This window comes from Saccopteryx bilineata, chromosome 8 (assembly GCF_036850765.1).
Source record: "Saccopteryx bilineata isolate mSacBil1 chromosome 8, mSacBil1_pri_phased_curated, whole genome shotgun sequence".
Classification (NCBI taxonomy): Eukaryota; Metazoa; Chordata; class Mammalia; order Chiroptera; family Emballonuridae; genus Saccopteryx; species Saccopteryx bilineata.
In genome coordinates this window covers 69161068-69179098 of record NC_089497.1, presented here as the reverse complement: position 1 = coordinate 69179098, position 18031 = coordinate 69161068, and the positions used below count along the sequence as shown (strand labels likewise).

Below are 18031 nucleotides of genomic sequence, written 5' to 3'. Positions count from 1 at the left end.
ATGTTTCTCATCTCCCTTCCTGTCTGTCCCTGTCTGTTCCTCTCTCTCTCTCTCTGTCTCACCCTCTCTCTTAAAAAAAAGTTTATGGATTAGTTTCACATATTTCATTTCATTTAATCCTTTTAATTACAATGTAAGAGAGAGAGAGAGAGAGAGAGAGGTAATTTATCTTTATTTTCAGGTGAGGAAATTGATACTAATACTGCTAAGCACTGGAATCAACCAAAATCTTCAAATTGAGATAATTACAAATGAGATAAAATAAAGTGTCTAAAAGAATAAATTTTGTTTAGACCAAAAAGGCATATTCTTATAAAATGGATTATATCTACCTAGAATATAGACCTGGTTCAAAGAAGCTGTTCAGTACCTGATGCTTGGATTAATGAAATAATTCTGCCTCCTGGTTTGCCAGGTGACTTGTGATTATTATCTTGCATATATGAATCCTATCTCAGTAACATAAAGATGAAATGACCTTAGCAGTTATAAGATGAAGGATTATATAAGGAAAAAGATTATATAAGGATTATATACAAAATAATTTCTTTCAGAATTATTTTGCGTTTGTACCAAGAATGTTTTTAAAAAAAATGTAGCTTCATATACACAATGGCATGTAGGTGATCTTGACCACTTGAAGCTTATATCACTTCAAGCAGATATCTAAAAAGAAACCATCATTCATATGACTTGAATTATATATAAATATGAACTAAAAGTATTTTTGTTAAATCTACAGTGAACCTAAAGTGGCATTTTGATAGCCAAGACTTTTTTTTAGTTTTGTCCAACATCAAGATTATTGTTTGAGAAACAGGAAAATCTAAATTATCTGGCATTGTTGAGGAACTGGATGTTTTAGATACTGTTTTCTTAATAACTGCATGTTAAAATTTTAAACATCAAAGCTGGGATGGGAGAAAGGGGCCATGCCTTTAATTTTATGACAGCTATATTGAGATATAATTCACATACCCTAAAATCACCCTTTTAAGGGGTGCAGTTCAGTAGTTTGGGATATTTACAGAGTTGTGCAGCCACCACCACAATTAAGCAATACTTTTTTAAAGAAAATCTTTGCAAACTGTGATGCTTATATCAGAAAACAGCATTTTTAAGATAATTTCTTTTTTTTTCTAAAGTTTTCCATTGATTTGAGGGTGGTTGAGGGAGGTAGGGGAGAGAGCAAGAGAAAGAGAGAGAGAGAAAGAAAGAGAAGCATCTACTCATTGTTTCACCTTATTTTTCCATTTGGTTATGCACTCATTGATTGCTTTTCATACATGCCCTGACTGGGGGTCAAGCCCACAACCTCTGGCATGTAGGGGCGATGCTTTATCCTCTGTGCCACCCAGCCAGGGCTGAACATAATTTTTTAACCCTTTGAGTAGTGAGTTTTTTCATGCTTGCTCACTCCCAGGAGTGAGTTGTTTTTTTTTTCCAAAAAATGAAGTTAGTTCCTGCTATGGTTTTATTAACTTCAAATCATGTTTATTTGATAACCTATTTATGGAAAAAAGAAGAACATACATTTGCCTTTTTTTAATGTTGCCTTACACATTTTTCTTTTCTTTTTTTTTTTTTTCGAAGCTGGAAACGGGGAGAGACAGTCAGACAGACTCCCGCATGTGCCCGACCGGGATCTACCCGGCACGCCCACCAGGGGCGACGCTCTGCCCACCAGGGGGCGATGCTCTGCCCCTCAGGGGCGTCGCTCTGCCGCGACCAGAGCCACTCTAGCGCCTGGGGCAGAGGCCGAGGAGCCATCCCCAGCGCCCGGGCCATCTTTGCTCCAATGGAGCCTTGGCTGCGGGAGGGGAAGAGAGAGACAGAGAGGAAGGAGGGGGTGGGGGATGGAGAAGCAAATGGGCGCTTCTCCTATGTGCCCTGGCCAGGAATCGAACCCGGGTCCCCCGCATGCCAGGCCGACGCTCTACTGCTGAGCCAACCGGCCAGGACCTGTTGCCTTACACATTTTTAAAATAAATCTATCATACTCTAGATGGTCAGGAGGCACGAGGACATACATGAACGTTCATACTACTCAAAGGGTTAAAGTTCAGTTGAATTTTGCTTTTACTTTTATAAATAAAGAGACCAACTCAAATCAACTTTAGACTTATTAAGTCCCCCTTATATTTAGTGAGGATTTATTTGTTTTGTTTTTGTTATGTATTTTTTTAAACTTATTTTTAATTGAATTTATTGGGGTGACACTGGTTAACAGAATTATACAGGTTTCAGAAGCCCAGTTCTGTAACACATTTCTGTCCTGCATATTCTGTGTTCACCCTCGCTTCCCAGTTCTTGTTACGTGTTTACTGTAGACTGTCAAATGTAAGGATTGATGCGCTTGCTTCCTTCAGATAGTTTCTGAATTTACAGTAATCAAAGCTGAGTTCTTCACTTTCTTTGAATTGTAAAATTGATGATGCACAAAGTGAATTTAGCCATTTCCTCTATCAATTCTGTTATGAATGATAATCTCCAAATAATTTCTCTAATATGAGTATTAACAAAGTGAAGTTATACAGAAAGAAGACCTCTTTGATGACCCTCTGTTATGCAGAATGGATTTTCTGTTATACTGACTACAGGGAGGCTATGCTAGAAGAGACTAATAGCAGTTTTCTTTTTTGTTTTTTTTGTTTGTTTGTTTTTTTTACAGAGACAGAGTCAGAGAGAGGGATAGATAGGGACAGACAGACAGGAACAGAAAGAGATGAGAAACATCAATCATCAGTTTTTCATTGCAACACCTTAGTTGTTCATTGATTGCTTTCTTATATGTGCCTTGACCGTGGGGCTACAGCAGACCGAGTAACCCCTTGCTCAAGCCAGCGACCTTGAGTCCAAGCTGGTGAGCTTTGCTCAAAGCAAATGAGCCTGTGCTCAAGCTGGTGAGCATGGGGTCTTGAACCTGGGTCCTCCGCATCCCATGTCGATGCTCTATCCACTGCGCCACCACCTGGTCAGGCACTAATAGCAGTTTTGAAGTTAGCCTTTCCTGTAAAGAAAGTCAGCACCCAGGAGTATAATGCCTAGATAGATAAAGAAATACAAGAACTCAAAACTCTTTGTATGTATCTCTTTCTCCCTCCTTCCCTGATGCTCTAATAAATACTCTCCCCAGATGATGAAAGCATGTCTTAGAATTTTGCTTTGTTTTTATTTTAAGGTAGAAATGTAGATAGGAGTTGCTGAGTTTTATTTTTCTTGCTTCTTTATTATAGCCTCTGACTGGTTAAGAAAGAAACTTACAGTTTTGCCATTAATCTTGCCAGCACTGCGTGCTGCTGTGTCATAGGAGTGCCTTGCTTGTCAACTTTTATGCTCTGTTTACTGGATTTTTAGCTCTTTAATTCTCTTCCTCAGGGCTTTTTGTGCTGAACTGAGATATGTAATTACCTTCCCTAGCATGCTGCTTTAAACAACACATTACAGAGTGCAAGCTTTGGCAAATGTGACATTGTCTTTAAACTCTTTAGAATGACTTTGTTTTGTTTTTCTTTCTTTTTGTTTGTTTCTTTTTTTTTCATTAGTTACTCTGTTACTCTTTATGTTTTTTACAGTAAGGCTTCATTAATCTCAGTTTCTTTCACTTGGCTAGTAATTGGTAATCACAAGAATGTGATGTATTATTGATTAAAATGAAACTAAAACAAAAAATACTCTTATAAATATGAAGCAAAGGGGAAAAACAATGCAAAAACTACATTTGTAGATATGAGAAAAAAAATTAATGGATATGGATTTTTCTCCAGGATATTGCAAATACTATTTATGGAAAAGTGGCATGTGGTTCTAGTGAGTTTCAGCTAGTTCGTTTATCATCTGTCCCCTTCCAGGACTCCAGATGAGCCAAGACCCTATTCCACGCTTTTCAGACTCTTTCTGACCTTTTGGTGGAACTTGTCGTGAAAGGCCACACATGTGGATGGACCATTTAGCACTTCTCACATTTGACATGATGCATATATAAAGAGATTATACCTTTAGTAAAAATAAGTACATAGAATCAGCACAATTTTTGTATTTAAAAACAATGAATGAATTAGTAAATGGTTCAAGGCAATACAATGCATAAATGAAAACTTGGAAAACATTTAATTTGCTAATCATCAGAGAATTAAAAACAGTGAAGTTGTTTATTTTATTCTTATTAAATTATATGGGGAAAAACAGTTGTCTGGTGAAACTGTTATTATTATACATTGCTGGGGGCAGTGTAAATTGGTACTGTGATGGTTTTTAAAGATAATTTAGAAATACATTTCAAGAGCCACATTTTTTTCATATCTTTTAACTTAAGATACATTTCTAAACACAGAGTGACTAAGGGATTGAGCTCCCCAAATGGGAAAGTCTGTATATGTACATGTTCATTGTGACATCACTCATAATATTAAAATACTGGAAATAAGTGATAAAGCCATCTATACAAGAATAGTTATGTAAATCCTGCTGTTTTAGCATATAGAACCACTGTGAGTTAGAATGGTCATTTCAAAAGTAGGTAGCAACTTAGAATAATGCTTATTTAATGTTGCATGAAAACAGATTTGAAGGAAAATAGAATTTAGAATTATATCTATGAAGAGTATAACTAAAAGTATTAATGGACTAGTTGAAGAAATATGAATGAATGGATAAAATATAATTATTGAGTATGGTGGCATTTAGATGAATTTAATAATTTTGGTTCTGCCATAAAATTGTTTTTAGACATTTTAAAAACACTGAACATTTTCTTTTTCTTCTACTATCAGTCATCACTTTCTCAATCCTTTGGGTAGCAAATGGTAAGAACTGGAGAATAAAACAAGTTTTCTCTGAAGATCAGCTAGGAATATTTAGATACCAGCAAAGAGGAAGAGATAACTTATGAATAGTCCTTTTTGATTTTTTTTTCCTACTCCATCATGTTCACTGTACTGCCAACTCCCATATGTGTTGTTTTTCCAAAGCAGTGTGCCGTAATAGACTCATACAGGATTTAGGCTGTAAGGCTGAGTTCCAATTCTGGCTATGTTAGCTATGTGATTTTCAGCAAGTAACTTAACTTACTCAACTTTTCTTATTTGTAAAAGAAGTATTGGGAGAATTAAGGTAGTGTATACACACACACATACACATAGGTATATATAATATACAGCATAGATTTTTCACAATATAAAACTCTATGCAAATATTGTTACTGTTTTTAATAAACTTGTAAGTTGAAATAGAAAAAAGATGATATACTGAGCAGACGGATTTAATGGGTGTTTGGAATGTTCCTAAAAGATTTTTTTCTTTCTGTTATAGAGATCTTTTATTTAGCCAGATGTATGACAAATTAAGTGAGAATTCAGTGGCCAAAGGAGTGTTTTTAGAGTGCCTGGAGCCATATATTTTAAGTGATAAGTTGGTGGGGATAACACCCCAGGTGATGAAAGACTTGATTGTTCATTTCCAAGATAAAAAATTGATGGAAAATGTGGAAGCGCTCATTGTACATCTGGATATCACCAGCTTAGATATTCAGCAGGTAAGTTTATAAACACTCTACTAATTTGCAGAATAACATCATTCTTTTATTGATTATATGTTTTCATCTGATCAGGCTTCACTCTGTCATCTGTCACTTATTGAGTACTTTTGGTAAGATACCTTATAAACTTGGATGTCAGTATGTTTCTTATGTCTCTTCTTTATTGATCCTTCTTCATGTTTGTTCACTACTATGGTTTTCATTCTGCAAGTGAATTTCAACAATGAGTACTTTCATATGAATAATAAAATATTTTTACTTTTAAGAGTATGATACCATTTTAAAAAATAAAAGATAGATTCTAAGTTCAAACTTGATAATTTTCACACATTGAGTTTTGAAATAGTGTAAGAAGCAAATCACAGAATGTCTCAGAATGATCAGCCAGCCCATTGTTTGATAATCTACTTCCAGTATATCTGAGGTTTCTATAATGTTTTCAGTCCTTAATTGAGGAGCGATATGTATTCTGGCCTCAGACATTTCACAATTTAACTCTTTATTTCCACATCAGCCCTAATGACAAACATGCCATTTCTATCAAGGCACAAACGTACAAAAGTGCTAAGTCCCCTTCTGAGTTAAAATGTGGGAAACTTAGATCTTAAATAGACCAAAAGTTTTCTTTTTTTTATGTGCCAAATTACATAGAAATGAAGGGTTTGGGAAAATGGTTATTGTTTTCTTCCTGGAAGCTCTTTATGAGTGGCTGTGAGTTTTCAAAGTAAAGCCAGATCTTCTCTTATATATGCCTTTGTTTTATGGGTCATGTGGCATAGTTTTCACAGTCTAATAATAGGTTTAATAGTTTGAGTGCATGCTATCAAATAGCTTTATTTACCTATTACCAGTACAGAAGAAATTTTTATTTTCTTCTCTTTCCAACATTTTTAGCTTTTCTCCAATACTATATGTAAATGAATTCTTATCTTTTTTATGTTTAAACAATTAAAAAAATCTTTCCCTCACTTTCCCTTCTCTCCACATCAATCCTTCTCCCCTTTGTCCCCTAGGTTAGTGGTCCCCAACTCCCGGGCCGCGGACCGGTACCGGTCCGTGGGCCATTTGGTACCAGTCTGCAGAGAAAGACTAAATAACTTACATTATTTCCGTTTTATTTATATTTAAGTCTGAACAATGTTTTATTTTTTAAAAATGACCAGATTCCCTCAGCCCTGGCCAGTTGGCTCAGTGGTAGAGCGTCGGCCTGGCGTGCAGAAGTCCCGGGTTCGATTCCCGGCCAGGGCATACAGGAGAAGCGCCCATCTGCTTCTCCACCCCTCCCCCTCTCCTTCCTCTCTGTCTCTCTCTTCCCCTCCCGCAGCCAAGGCTCCATTGGAGCAAAGATGGCCGGGGCGCTGGGGATGGCTCCTTGGCCTCTGCTCCAGGCGCTAGAGTGGCTCTGGTCGCAACAAAGCGACGCCCCGGAGGGGCAGAGCATCGCCCCCTGGTGGGTGGATCCCGGTCGGGTGGATCCCGGTCGGGCGCATGCGGGAGTCTGTTTGACTCTCTCTCCCTGTTTCCGGCTTCAGAATTTAAAGAAACAAAACAAAACAAAACAAAAAAATGACCAGATTCCCTCAGTTACATAAGTCTAAGACTCACTCTTGACGCTTGTCTCGGTCACGTGATACATTTATCCATCCCACCCTAAAGGCCAGTTCGTGAAAATATTTTCTGACATTAAACCGGTCCATGGCCCAAAAAAATTGGGACCACTGCCCTAGGTTACTACCTCATCTCACTCTTCTCAGTCAGATTTCTTGAAACATTGTCTAAGTTGCTAGTTCCATTTTTTACATTCTAAAAACTCTTTCAACTTTGCTTTCATTTTGGTTAGCAATGACTTGTCTACTATATCAACCAATAATCTTCAAATTTTATTTATTCTTTCAACAGCATTGGTTCATTAATTCAAGGAGCATTAATTGTCAGGCTTGAAGGATGCTTCAGGGACCCTAGTGAACAATGCTTTCCCTCAAAAGGCTTACATTTTAGCAAAAGTTTGACAATAAACAGATTAAAAATTAAATCAGAAATATCCAAAAAACAAGCATTATTTTAAGTCAAACAGGCAATGTAGTAGGGAGAGAATAGGTCTACTTTAGATTGGCTAATTATAGAAGGACTTTCTGAAAAAGTAAGATTGAGTCTGGAATCTGAATGACAAGAAGGAATCAGTAATGCAAAGCTCTTGGAGAAGATTGTTATAGGTAAAAACAGCTAATAAAATATTTATATGCATGATGTGGGTATAAAAGTAACAGATTAAAAGGCAAACAGATTTGGAGCTTCTTTGAAAGAAATAGACATTTCAGGGCAAGGTAAAAGTTTCAAGACAGATTACTCTAGTTTGCTTTAGGGGTAACAGAATGAGAGGTGAAGGTCAGGTATGGAAGAAGCAGAGTAACTAGAGGAGCTGGTCCAGGTCCTGCCAGAGACAGCAGCAGTCAGATGTAGAGAGATGGCCTGATCTTGGATATGGTTTGGAGGTAGAACTGGTTTCTGATGAATTGGATGTGAGGGGCGGGAGAGAATTTAAGGATGATGCCGAGTTTTTTGGCTTGAGAAACAAAATAGTGATTTCTTTAAGAAGTTGGAAAGACAACGTGGGGAGGAGGGTGGACTAGGCGTGGGGGACAAGATCAGGAATTCTCTTTTGCTGTTTCATTTTGAGATAAATACTGGTTATTCAGGTAAAGATAGCAAGTAAGTGGTTAGACACGTGGTTCAAAGGTTAGATGAGGACTGAAACTGTTAGTCATAATTGAAGAGATGTGTGATCGTGGCACTGGCTGAGATGGTGGATAAGGAGAGAAGAGGTCCAAGAACATGCCTTTGTCTAGACAGGCTCTCCCATGACACCTTACTTTTGTTTTTTCTCTTACTGTTATCATTCTCTTTTGCTGACTTACCTACTTTTCTACTCCAGCCCTCTCATCATCACTTTATGGTATAGTATGGCTCTCATAGGAACAGAATACAGAGTTCTATTGTATACTTCAGTCATCTCTGTTCCTCTTCCTAACTGTGTTCTCAGATTGATTTCTCTCCATTGTGAAACATTTCAAGCTACCTTCTGCTTCTGCCTACAGAGGTCCCAGTTTACATCTGTGATTTTGGCTCACATGCATGCATCCTTTAGGTCCGAGCTTACATATTGCGCCCTCAGGAATGACCTTCTGAATGTTCCAGACCAAATCAGTTCCTTTATAATGCTTGGCAGAGTTGTAAATGAATTATTTGTGTAATTGAGTACCTTTCCTAAATCATGGCTCACACACTGTATTGTGGCCCTCCCTTTTAGTTAGTGTCCAAGGTGGACGGAAGTTGTGTAAGGGTAGAGACAAGTCTGGGTTTCTTATCTATACCAGTGCCTAAGAGAAGACCTGCATATATGTGGTTAGTAAATATTTGTAAAATCAATATGAACAAGGGGAGAATAGAGACAAAATAAAACTAGACATTGGAGGATGTTTAAAAGTTGCTAGTATACTATTAAAAAGTAGTATTGAACTTACATTAGCTCTTATCATGGCCTTGTGTTTGAGTACTCTAATTTCAGTTTTTTTCAGAGAAGGAATAAGAAAAATTAGGGTGAAAAATTCAAATATTCTCCTTTCTTAAAGGTTTAAGGGAAATAATCGGTTAGTGTTATTGAATTACATGGATCAAGCAACTTTTCTTTCTTACAGGTAGTTCTCATGTGTTGGGAAAATCGTCTATATGATGCTATGATCTATGTTTACAACAGAGGCATGAATGAATTTATTAGTCCAATGGAGGTAAGATACTTACTGTCTTGGAACCATATTTAATATTGCCTTTTAATGCTTTTTCCTGTTCTCTGCTTTAAATAATTTCTGTTCTCATGCAGTCATTTTAAAATTTCTTTTAGATTTATTAAGATTGTATGCATTTGGGAACTTATTAAGTAGCCTTTTTCTTTTTTAAGTAGCCTGTAATTTCATATTTTCTACTATTGCTTTTTTATATCTGCATAAGTTGGTATTTAAATCCCCAGGAACAATATATAAAATTAGAAGTAATGCATGCCTGGTCTGACTGCTGGTGGTTCAAAACCCCCGAGGTCATCGGATTGAGCTCAGGCTCATCCGGCTTGAGCACAAGCTCACCAGCTTGAACGTTGGATCATCAACATGATCCCATGGTTGCTGACTTGAGCCCAAGGTTGCTAGCTTGAGCCCAAGGTCACTGGCTTGAAGCCCAAAGTGTCTGGCTTGAGCAAGGGTCACTGGCTCAGCTGGAGCCCCTGGTCACATATGAGAAGCAATGAACAATTGAAAGTAATGTGACTATGAGTTGATGCTTCTCATCTCTCTCCCTTCCTGTCTGTCTCTCACTAAAAATAATAATAATAATAATAATAATGCATGCCTGTTGGACTTTAAATGTTTTTCAAAGAATTTTTGATATTATAATAGCTTTTTCAAAAGGTATAAGAAATTTATTATACCTCTTGTTTATAGTAAATGTAATATTGAGTAATACTATTTGTAGATATGTTCTGCTGGGGAAAGGTCCTGAAAATGATGGGAGGTCATTATTAATTGCTGATTTGTTGTTTTTTCAAGGTCAGGATTTTATAGCATTTATTATGTGAGAATAATTTCTTATTTTCCTTACCATTAGAAAAGAGCATCTAGAGAGTATTATCAAAAGAAAAGAAAAACCATATTCACCTTGTTATTTGCCTTCTATTTGAAGACAGAATTGTGGATAATGGAATGTGCCCTGCCAGCCTAATGCTTTATTGTGATGACTAATGACCTGACTCAAAAGAGCCAGGCATATAGTGAAGGCATTCAGTCAACTTTTTCTTTTTTTAAATGTTGATCAATTTCTTTCATTTTTCAATTTTTATTTATTTTAATTTTTTAAAATTGATTTGAGAGAGAGAGAGAGGGAGGGAGATACAGACAGAGAGAGAAACACTGATTTGTTGTTGCACTTATTTATAAATTCATTGTTTAACTCTTGTATGTGCCCTGACCGGGGATCAAACCTACAACCTTGATGTATTGGGACAACACTCTATCCCACTGAGCTACCTGGTCAGAGCCTGTCAACTTTTTTTCATATGTAATGGCCATCCAAAACTATCTTTAGTATTATTAAGTCAGCAATAATTACATGATAGTTCAGTCTTCTTTAAACACATTTAGCTTGCTAAGGTGAGAATCCCTCTGATTCTGAACTCCTTTAGTTTTGGGTACAGTCTTTTCTTGGTCAGTTTACAAAGTGAGAGCCAGGGCTCTATTCCCCTGCTTTTCACCCTGATTGTGTGTCAAATTAGTATTCTTTAGGCTTGAACGCACATCAACTGCTTCCTCCCCCAGGTCTAGCACTTCTCTGAGAAAGAGTTGTCAGCTGCTGCCTCAGTGAGGTCCAGGGCCTCACTGTCTCTGAGTGGTCTCTGTCCCCCTACTAAACTACAGTTAGGAAGAATTAATGCAATTCCTGTTTTTTCTCAAAATAATTCCTTAAAGTAGATTCTAATTTGATGCATTCTTTATTGATAAAAATGATTGCTAGTTTTTGTTATTGTTGCTTTTGAAGTTTTTGTTTTGTGTGGGTTTTTTGTTCTTCAAAATCTGGTTTGCATTTATACCTATACATCACAGATGGGCCATTGAGGTTGCCTTGTTTTGTATTAAGAGTAGTTTTCAAGTTTAATGACTTTCAGCAAGAGCTCAGTATTTGTTATTAAATAAGCGCTCGGAGATTTTAGCAGTAGGAGGTTAGATGCATTCTATCAGTTCTCTTTTATAATTTCCTGCCTATAAGAAAATCTCTTTTCAGTGTTTAAAGTTTAGTTATTTCAGTACTTAAAGAGTTGTCTAAATTCAGGGGAGTTGTCTTGTCTTTTGAAATTTTCTAGAGTGAAAGACAGAGTCATCACATTTGAGATGACTACTATAGTCTCTGAAATCTTTCTTTAGTTCTAGTTTTGGCTGCTTCTGAAGTATAAGTAGTGCCTTGTATTGAGAGGAAAACTTCCTCTATCAACTTATATCCCAGTGTTGTGGGGAGGGCTGCAAATTTACTGATATTAGATTAATAGGAGAAAAAACAAGGTTTATCCACTTGTGTACTAGGAGCTTACAGGAATGAGTAACTCACTGAATAGCCAGAGGTAAAAGTATATATACCAGTTTAATAAAACATTCCATGGGGAGGAATTTAGGGTTCTCTGGAAAAGTATAAATGGTTTTATTGGGCTTTTTATGCTAATGTACAGCTGCATTTCCATTTTTCATACTAAGGGTCAGTCTTCTCCCAAACAGAAAACTCCCTTCCAGGAAGGTCAGTTAGTTTTGCCATTAATTCTGTGTGTTTTCAAGGACTCTGCTTAAATTTAGATGTTTCTGTGGCTGCTGATTGTTCAGATATTTTTATTTTAAAGCTAACACATTATTATTTTGGTGGGTTAGTAATTCCTTTGTTTGCTTTTTTTTTTTTTAAGAAACCTAAGGGTATCTTTTATTAGAAATTATAATCTCAACAAAGACCTTCATCTAACTGATATTTATTAAATGGTTTCTTTCAGTGTTTATGACAATGGTTGTTTTCTAGTGATCCTTCTAAAACAGTTCATGTTCACATTAAAAGTTTTTATATTTAATCTCAATAGCAATTAATTCAATCAGAAAAAGATGATTAATAGCATAAGATTTTTTTATCCTTTTAAAAATATTTATTTCTAAAAATGATGATTGTTTTTCTATTTCATTTTCATGCAGAAACTTTTCAAAGTCATTGCCCCTTCTCTAAATGCAGGGAAGACACTAACAGGTATTTTCTAAGCCTTAACTTTCTTCTCGTCTTTTTGTATTTTAAGATATTATTAAATATCATAAAATTCACCAATTTTATGTGTACAGAGTAAATTTTGGTAATCGTATATAATCATGTAACCACCACTATAATTACACTAAAGAGTTTCTGCCTGCCCCTTTGTGCTGTATCCTTTGCCAACAGTCCAGCCTCTAGACCAGTGGTAGTCAACCTGATCCCTTCCACCCAGTAGTGGGTATTTCAGCTTTCATGGTGGGTGGTAGCGGAGCAACTAAAGTATAAATAAAAAGATAGATTTAACTATAGTAAGTTGTTTTATAAAGATTTATTCTGCCCAACTTAGCGAAAATCCGACATAAAGTACTTGGTAAGTAATTATTATTATATGCTTTAACTTTCTGTAACTGCTTTATAAATTTTATAAAGTAAAGTTACTTCCCTACTTTATAAATCACCATTACTGTGGAACCGGTGGGCGGTTAGAAAATTTTACTACTAACAGAGATCCAAAAAGTGGGCGGTAGGTATAAAAAGGTTGACTACCCCTGCTCTAGATAATCACTGATTTATTTTCTGTCACACATTTCATGAAAATGGAATCATGCAATATGTAATCTTTGGTGTTTTATTTCTTTATTTTAGCATCATGTTTTGGAGATTCTTCTATGTTGTTGCATGTGTTAATATTTCATTCCCTTTTCCTGCTGAAGGTATTTCATGAATTGGATAGACCATCATTTGTTTATCTGCTTACCAGCTGATGGACATTTGACTTGCTTCCAGTTCGGAGCTATTTAAGCAATGCTACAACATTTGTGATGAGTTTTGTAACATTTTATTGTAAGGAAATGAGAGATTCACATTCAGTTGTAAGAAATGACACAAGGGAGCCTGTATATATATACTCTTTACCCTGTTTCCCCATTGACAACATTTTGCAAAACTAAAGCACCATATCACAACCAGATATTCACATAGAAAAAGTCAAAATATGGAGTAGTTTTATCACCACAGGTATTCCGTATGTTGCCCTATCCCCCATCCCCATTGCTGTTGCCTAGCTATGAATAATCTTTTGTGTGGGCATAAGTGCTCATTTTCTTGGGCAACTACCTAGGATTGGAATTGTTACCTAATGGTGTTGGTGGCAAAATTGGACCTCGGTTCATGAGTTCAGCAAAGAAAGAATTCAGAACCAAGGACCCAGATGATAAGAGAAAGTTTATTTAGAAAGTTACAGAGGTAGTAGAAGAGAATGAGGTGGGCTATGTAGGCTCAGAAAACAAGTTATAGAAGCAAAAGAAGGGTTCTTGGAGCTTAGGAGAGAGAAAGGCAAAGGGTAACGCTCCTGGCGGGAAGAAGAGGGAGAATGGGAAAGGTATGGGCAGGTTGTGCTCTCAACAGAGATAGCACACTCTGAGTCCCTCTCTTGAGTGTTTCAGAGGCAGGGAGTGTATGGGAGGTCTTACAGGAGAATGTCAGTAGAAAATGAGTTTACCGGTATTCTCCTGATTTCATCTGTCCTTGGGTATGGTTAGCACAAATGACAGTAATTAGATTTTTTTATCCATCTCCCTGAATAGGGTGATTTAAGCTATCTACCCTCTGGTTGCAGAGTTGTGTAAACCATTTACTCTTAAGTATCCTTCCTTGGTTTAGGGAAGATAGGATTTGCAATGTAACTAGATGGCTGTAAACTGCTTGTTTCAGTTTTCCTATTACACTTATCCTGGCTTACTAGCCTGTGTAGGAATGGATGGATTTTATGGTAAATGTATGTTTTACTTCTAAGTTACTGCTATATAGTTTTTGCAAATGGCTGTACTATTTTGCATTCCCATCATCAATATATGAGAGTTCCATGTATGAGTTGTTCCATATCCTTGTAAGAACTTAGTACTGTACTGTCAATCTTTTTATTTATTTTTTAATCTCTTAAAATTTTTAGCCATTTTACTAGCTGTGTGGTATCTCATTGTGATTTTTTTTTTTTTTTTTACAGAGACAGAGAGAGAGTCAGAGAGAGGTATAGATAGGGACAGACAGACAGGAACAGAGAGAGATGAGAAGCATCAATCATCAGTTTTTTCGTTGTGACACCTTAGTTGTTCATTGATTGCTTTCTCATATGTGCCTTGACTGCGGGCCTTCAGCAGACCGAGTAATCCCTTGCTTGAGCCAGCAACCTTGGGTCCAAGCTGGTGAGCTTTTGCTCAAACCAGTTGAGCCCATGCTCAAGTTGGCAACCTCGGGGTCTCGAACCTGGGTCCTCGGCATCTCGGTCTGACACTCTATCCACTGCGCCACCGCCTGGTCAGGCTCATTGTGATTATTATTTTTATTTTCCTAATAATGATGTTGGGCATCTTTTCATGTACTATTGCCCATTCACATAACTTCTTTTGTGAATTGTCTTAAATCTTTAGCACTTTTTTGGATGTGGGGACAAGGTAGTATTTTGAGTTCATATTATTGAATTGTAAGAGTTTCAAGTGAGTGAACTCCTGTCATAACTTACAAGAATTTTTTATGTACTCTGGATACAAGCCCCTTTTCAGGATATATTTTGCAAAAATTTTCTTCCAGTCTGTAACCTTACCTTTTGGTTTTCTTTTTTTTTTTTTTTTTTTTTTTAAAAAAAATATTTTATTTATTGATTTTTTTTTAGAGAGAGAGGAGTGAGAGAGAGAGACAGAGAGAGAGAGAAGGGGGAGGAGCAGGAAGCATCAACTCCAATATGTGCCTTGACCAGGCCAGCCCAAGGTTTCGAACCGGCGACCTCAGTATTCCAGGTCGACGCTTTATCCCACTGCGCCACCACAGGTCAGGCCCTTTTGGTTTTCTTAACCAAGCTTTTAAAAGAACAGAAGTTCTCAATCTTCATGAAGTCCATTTTATTGATTTTTTCTTTTGTAGGTTTAGACTTTTGGTATTCTGTTTAAGAAATCTTCATCCAAGCCATGGCTGGTGGCACAGTGGATAAAGCGTCGTCCCAGAGCACCCAGGTCACTGGCTCCCTTCAGGGGTCGCCAGCTTCATCACAGGGTTGCAGACTTAACCCCAAGGATGATGGTTCAAGCCCTGTTCAAAGTTCAATCCTGAGGGTGCTAGCTCAATCCTGGGTTGCCGGTTCGAACCCTAGTCAGGGCACATTTGAAAAGCAATCAGTGGCACAACTAAGTGGAAAAATAAGTTGATACTTCTTTCTCTCTCTCTCTCTCTCCCCTCCACCCCCCTCTTCTCTGTTTCACCCTCTCAAAAAATTTTTTTTGTCCAATTAATTTTCATATATGATGCAAGATCAGGTTCAAGGATTTTTTCCCCCATAAAGCTTTTTTTTCCTTTACCACTTTTTGAAAAGATCATCTTGTTTCTTTTGAACTACCGTGACATTTTTATCAAAAATCTTTGACAAAATTAATTTTTTAATTGAAAATCAATTGACCATATAGGTGTGGTTTTGTTTCTGTGTTCTTTGTTACGTTCCACTGATCTATATGCAGAGGCGGATTAAGGTCGGTTGAGGCCCCGGGTGCAGAAGAAAATATTGGGCCCCTTAAAAAAAAGAGGGAAAATAGAAATACATGTTAACCATATTTTTAAATAAATAAAAATTATTATGTACTATTAATGCTAAAATTGCACATATGAAACCAAACTTGCTGTCATTAGAAAAAAGTGTAAAGTTGGGGTTCTGTGGGGCCCTTCAGAGGTTGGGGCCCAGGGCACGTGCCCAGTGAGCCCGCTGTTAAATCCACCTCTGTTTGTATGTCCATACTCATACGAATAATATACTGTCTTAATTATTGTAGCTTAAACTAAGTTCTCCAACTTAGTTTTACTTTTTCAAAATAGGTTTAGCTCGTGTAGGTTTTAAAATTATGTAGTGCCTTTACATATGAAATTTAAAATTGGCCCATCGGTCCTTTTAAAAATGTTATTAGAATTTGTTTGGGATTACACTGACTCTATAAATTAAATCTGGGTAGAATTGCCATCTTAACATTACTGAGCCTTTTAATTATATGATATATTTCTCCATTTATTTTGGTCTTTTAAAATCAGTTTGCTTTCTCAAACTGCAGAAAGTCAGTTGGGATTTTGATAATGATTGCTTTGAATGTGTAGCTCAATTTGCAGAATATTGCTATTTTAACCTAATTAAGTCTTTCTGTTCATGAACACAGGGTATCTTTTCATTTATTTACATCTTGTTTTAATTTCTTTCAGTGATGTTTTTCAGTTTACAGTGTACAGGCCATATACTTACTTCTTTTGTTAAATCTGTTTCTAAGTATATTTGTTTTGATGCTATTATAAATGGAATTGGTTTTTTAATTTCAGTTTTGGAATGTTTATTCCTAGAGTATAAAAATAAAATTGATTTTATATTTTTTGTATGTCCTATATTATTGCTGAATTCATTTATTCTCCTTTTTAATAGGCTTTTAAGAATTTTTTAAATGTACAAGGTCATGTCATGTTAGTAGAGATAGTTTTACTTCTTCCTTTCTCATTGTGCTTCGTTTATTTTTTTCTTCCCTAATTGGCCTTGCCAGAATTTCCAGTACATTGTTGAACAGAAATAGCAAGTGAATATCCTTATCTTTTTTCAGATCTAAGGGGGAAAGAAAGCATTTAGTCTTTCACCATTAAATGTGATATTAACGGGTTTTTCGGAAATGGCCTTATCAGTTTGAGGACATTTCCTTCTATTTTTAGTTTGTTGGTTTTCTTAACATGAAAGAGTTGGAGTTTATCAAATACTTTTTTCTGTATCAAGATAATCTTGTGGGTTTTGTCCTTTATTGATATGGTCTATAAGATTAATTGATTTTTGTATGTTAAGCCAGTCTTACATTCTTGGGATAATCCCACTTGGTCATGCTGTATAATTTTTTTTACATGTTGCTGGAGTGAGTTGCTAGTATTTTTTTTAAAGTATTTTTATGTCTATATTCGTAAAAGACATTGTTCTGTAGTTTATTTTCTTTTCATATTTTTTTTCTGGTCTTGGTATCAAATATACTTGATATTTGCTATACTTTCCTCATAGAATGAGTTGAGGAAATGTTCTGTTTTTTGGAAGAGTTTGTGAAGGACTGGTGTTCGGTCAGTGTTTGGTAGAATTTATTAATAAAGCCATATGGGCTGAGGATATTTTTTGTTGGAACTATTGCAATTACTAATTCATTCTCTGCTTAAGTCTTTGCAGATTATATATTACTTCTTGAGTCAGTTTGTTAGTTTGTGTACTTCCAGGAATGTGTTCATTTCATCTTTGTTGTCTAATTTATTGGTGTGTAGTGTTTATGGTATTCTCTTATAAGGTCAGTAGTGATATCTCTTATTACTGAGTTTTGTAATTTGCGTCTTTTTTCCTTTTCTTGGTCTGTGTAGCTAAAAGTTTGTCATTTTGTTGGTGTTTTTAAAGAACCAATTTTGATTTTACTGTTTTTCTTTATTTTTCTTTCCTCTTTCATATATTTCAGTCTTTGTTTATTTTGCTTTAGGTTTAATTTGCCCTTCTTTTTTTTTATTTTATTTTATTTTTAGTGAGAGGGACAGAGACGGACAGACAGGAAGGGAGAGAGAGAAGCATCAATTCTTTGTTGTGGCACCTTAGTTGTTCATTGATTGTTTTCTCATATGTGCTTTGACCAGAGGATTCCAGCC

At 36.2% G+C, this 18031-nt stretch overlaps 1 protein-coding gene across 1 annotated transcript in view; it reads left to right on the top strand.

The window, feature by feature from the left end:
* The window catches only part of VPS8 (VPS8 subunit of CORVET complex), a 405986-nt gene that overhangs the window by 141245 nt on the left and 246710 nt on the right, over positions 1–18031 (top strand). The window contains exons 22-24 of the mRNA XM_066240876.1: positions 5311–5533; positions 9232–9321; positions 12301–12352. Of these exons, the coding sequence (XP_066096973.1) occupies positions 5311–5533; positions 9232–9321; positions 12301–12352 (365 nt within the window). The remainder of the gene's footprint in view (positions 1–5310; positions 5534–9231; positions 9322–12300; positions 12353–18031) is intronic.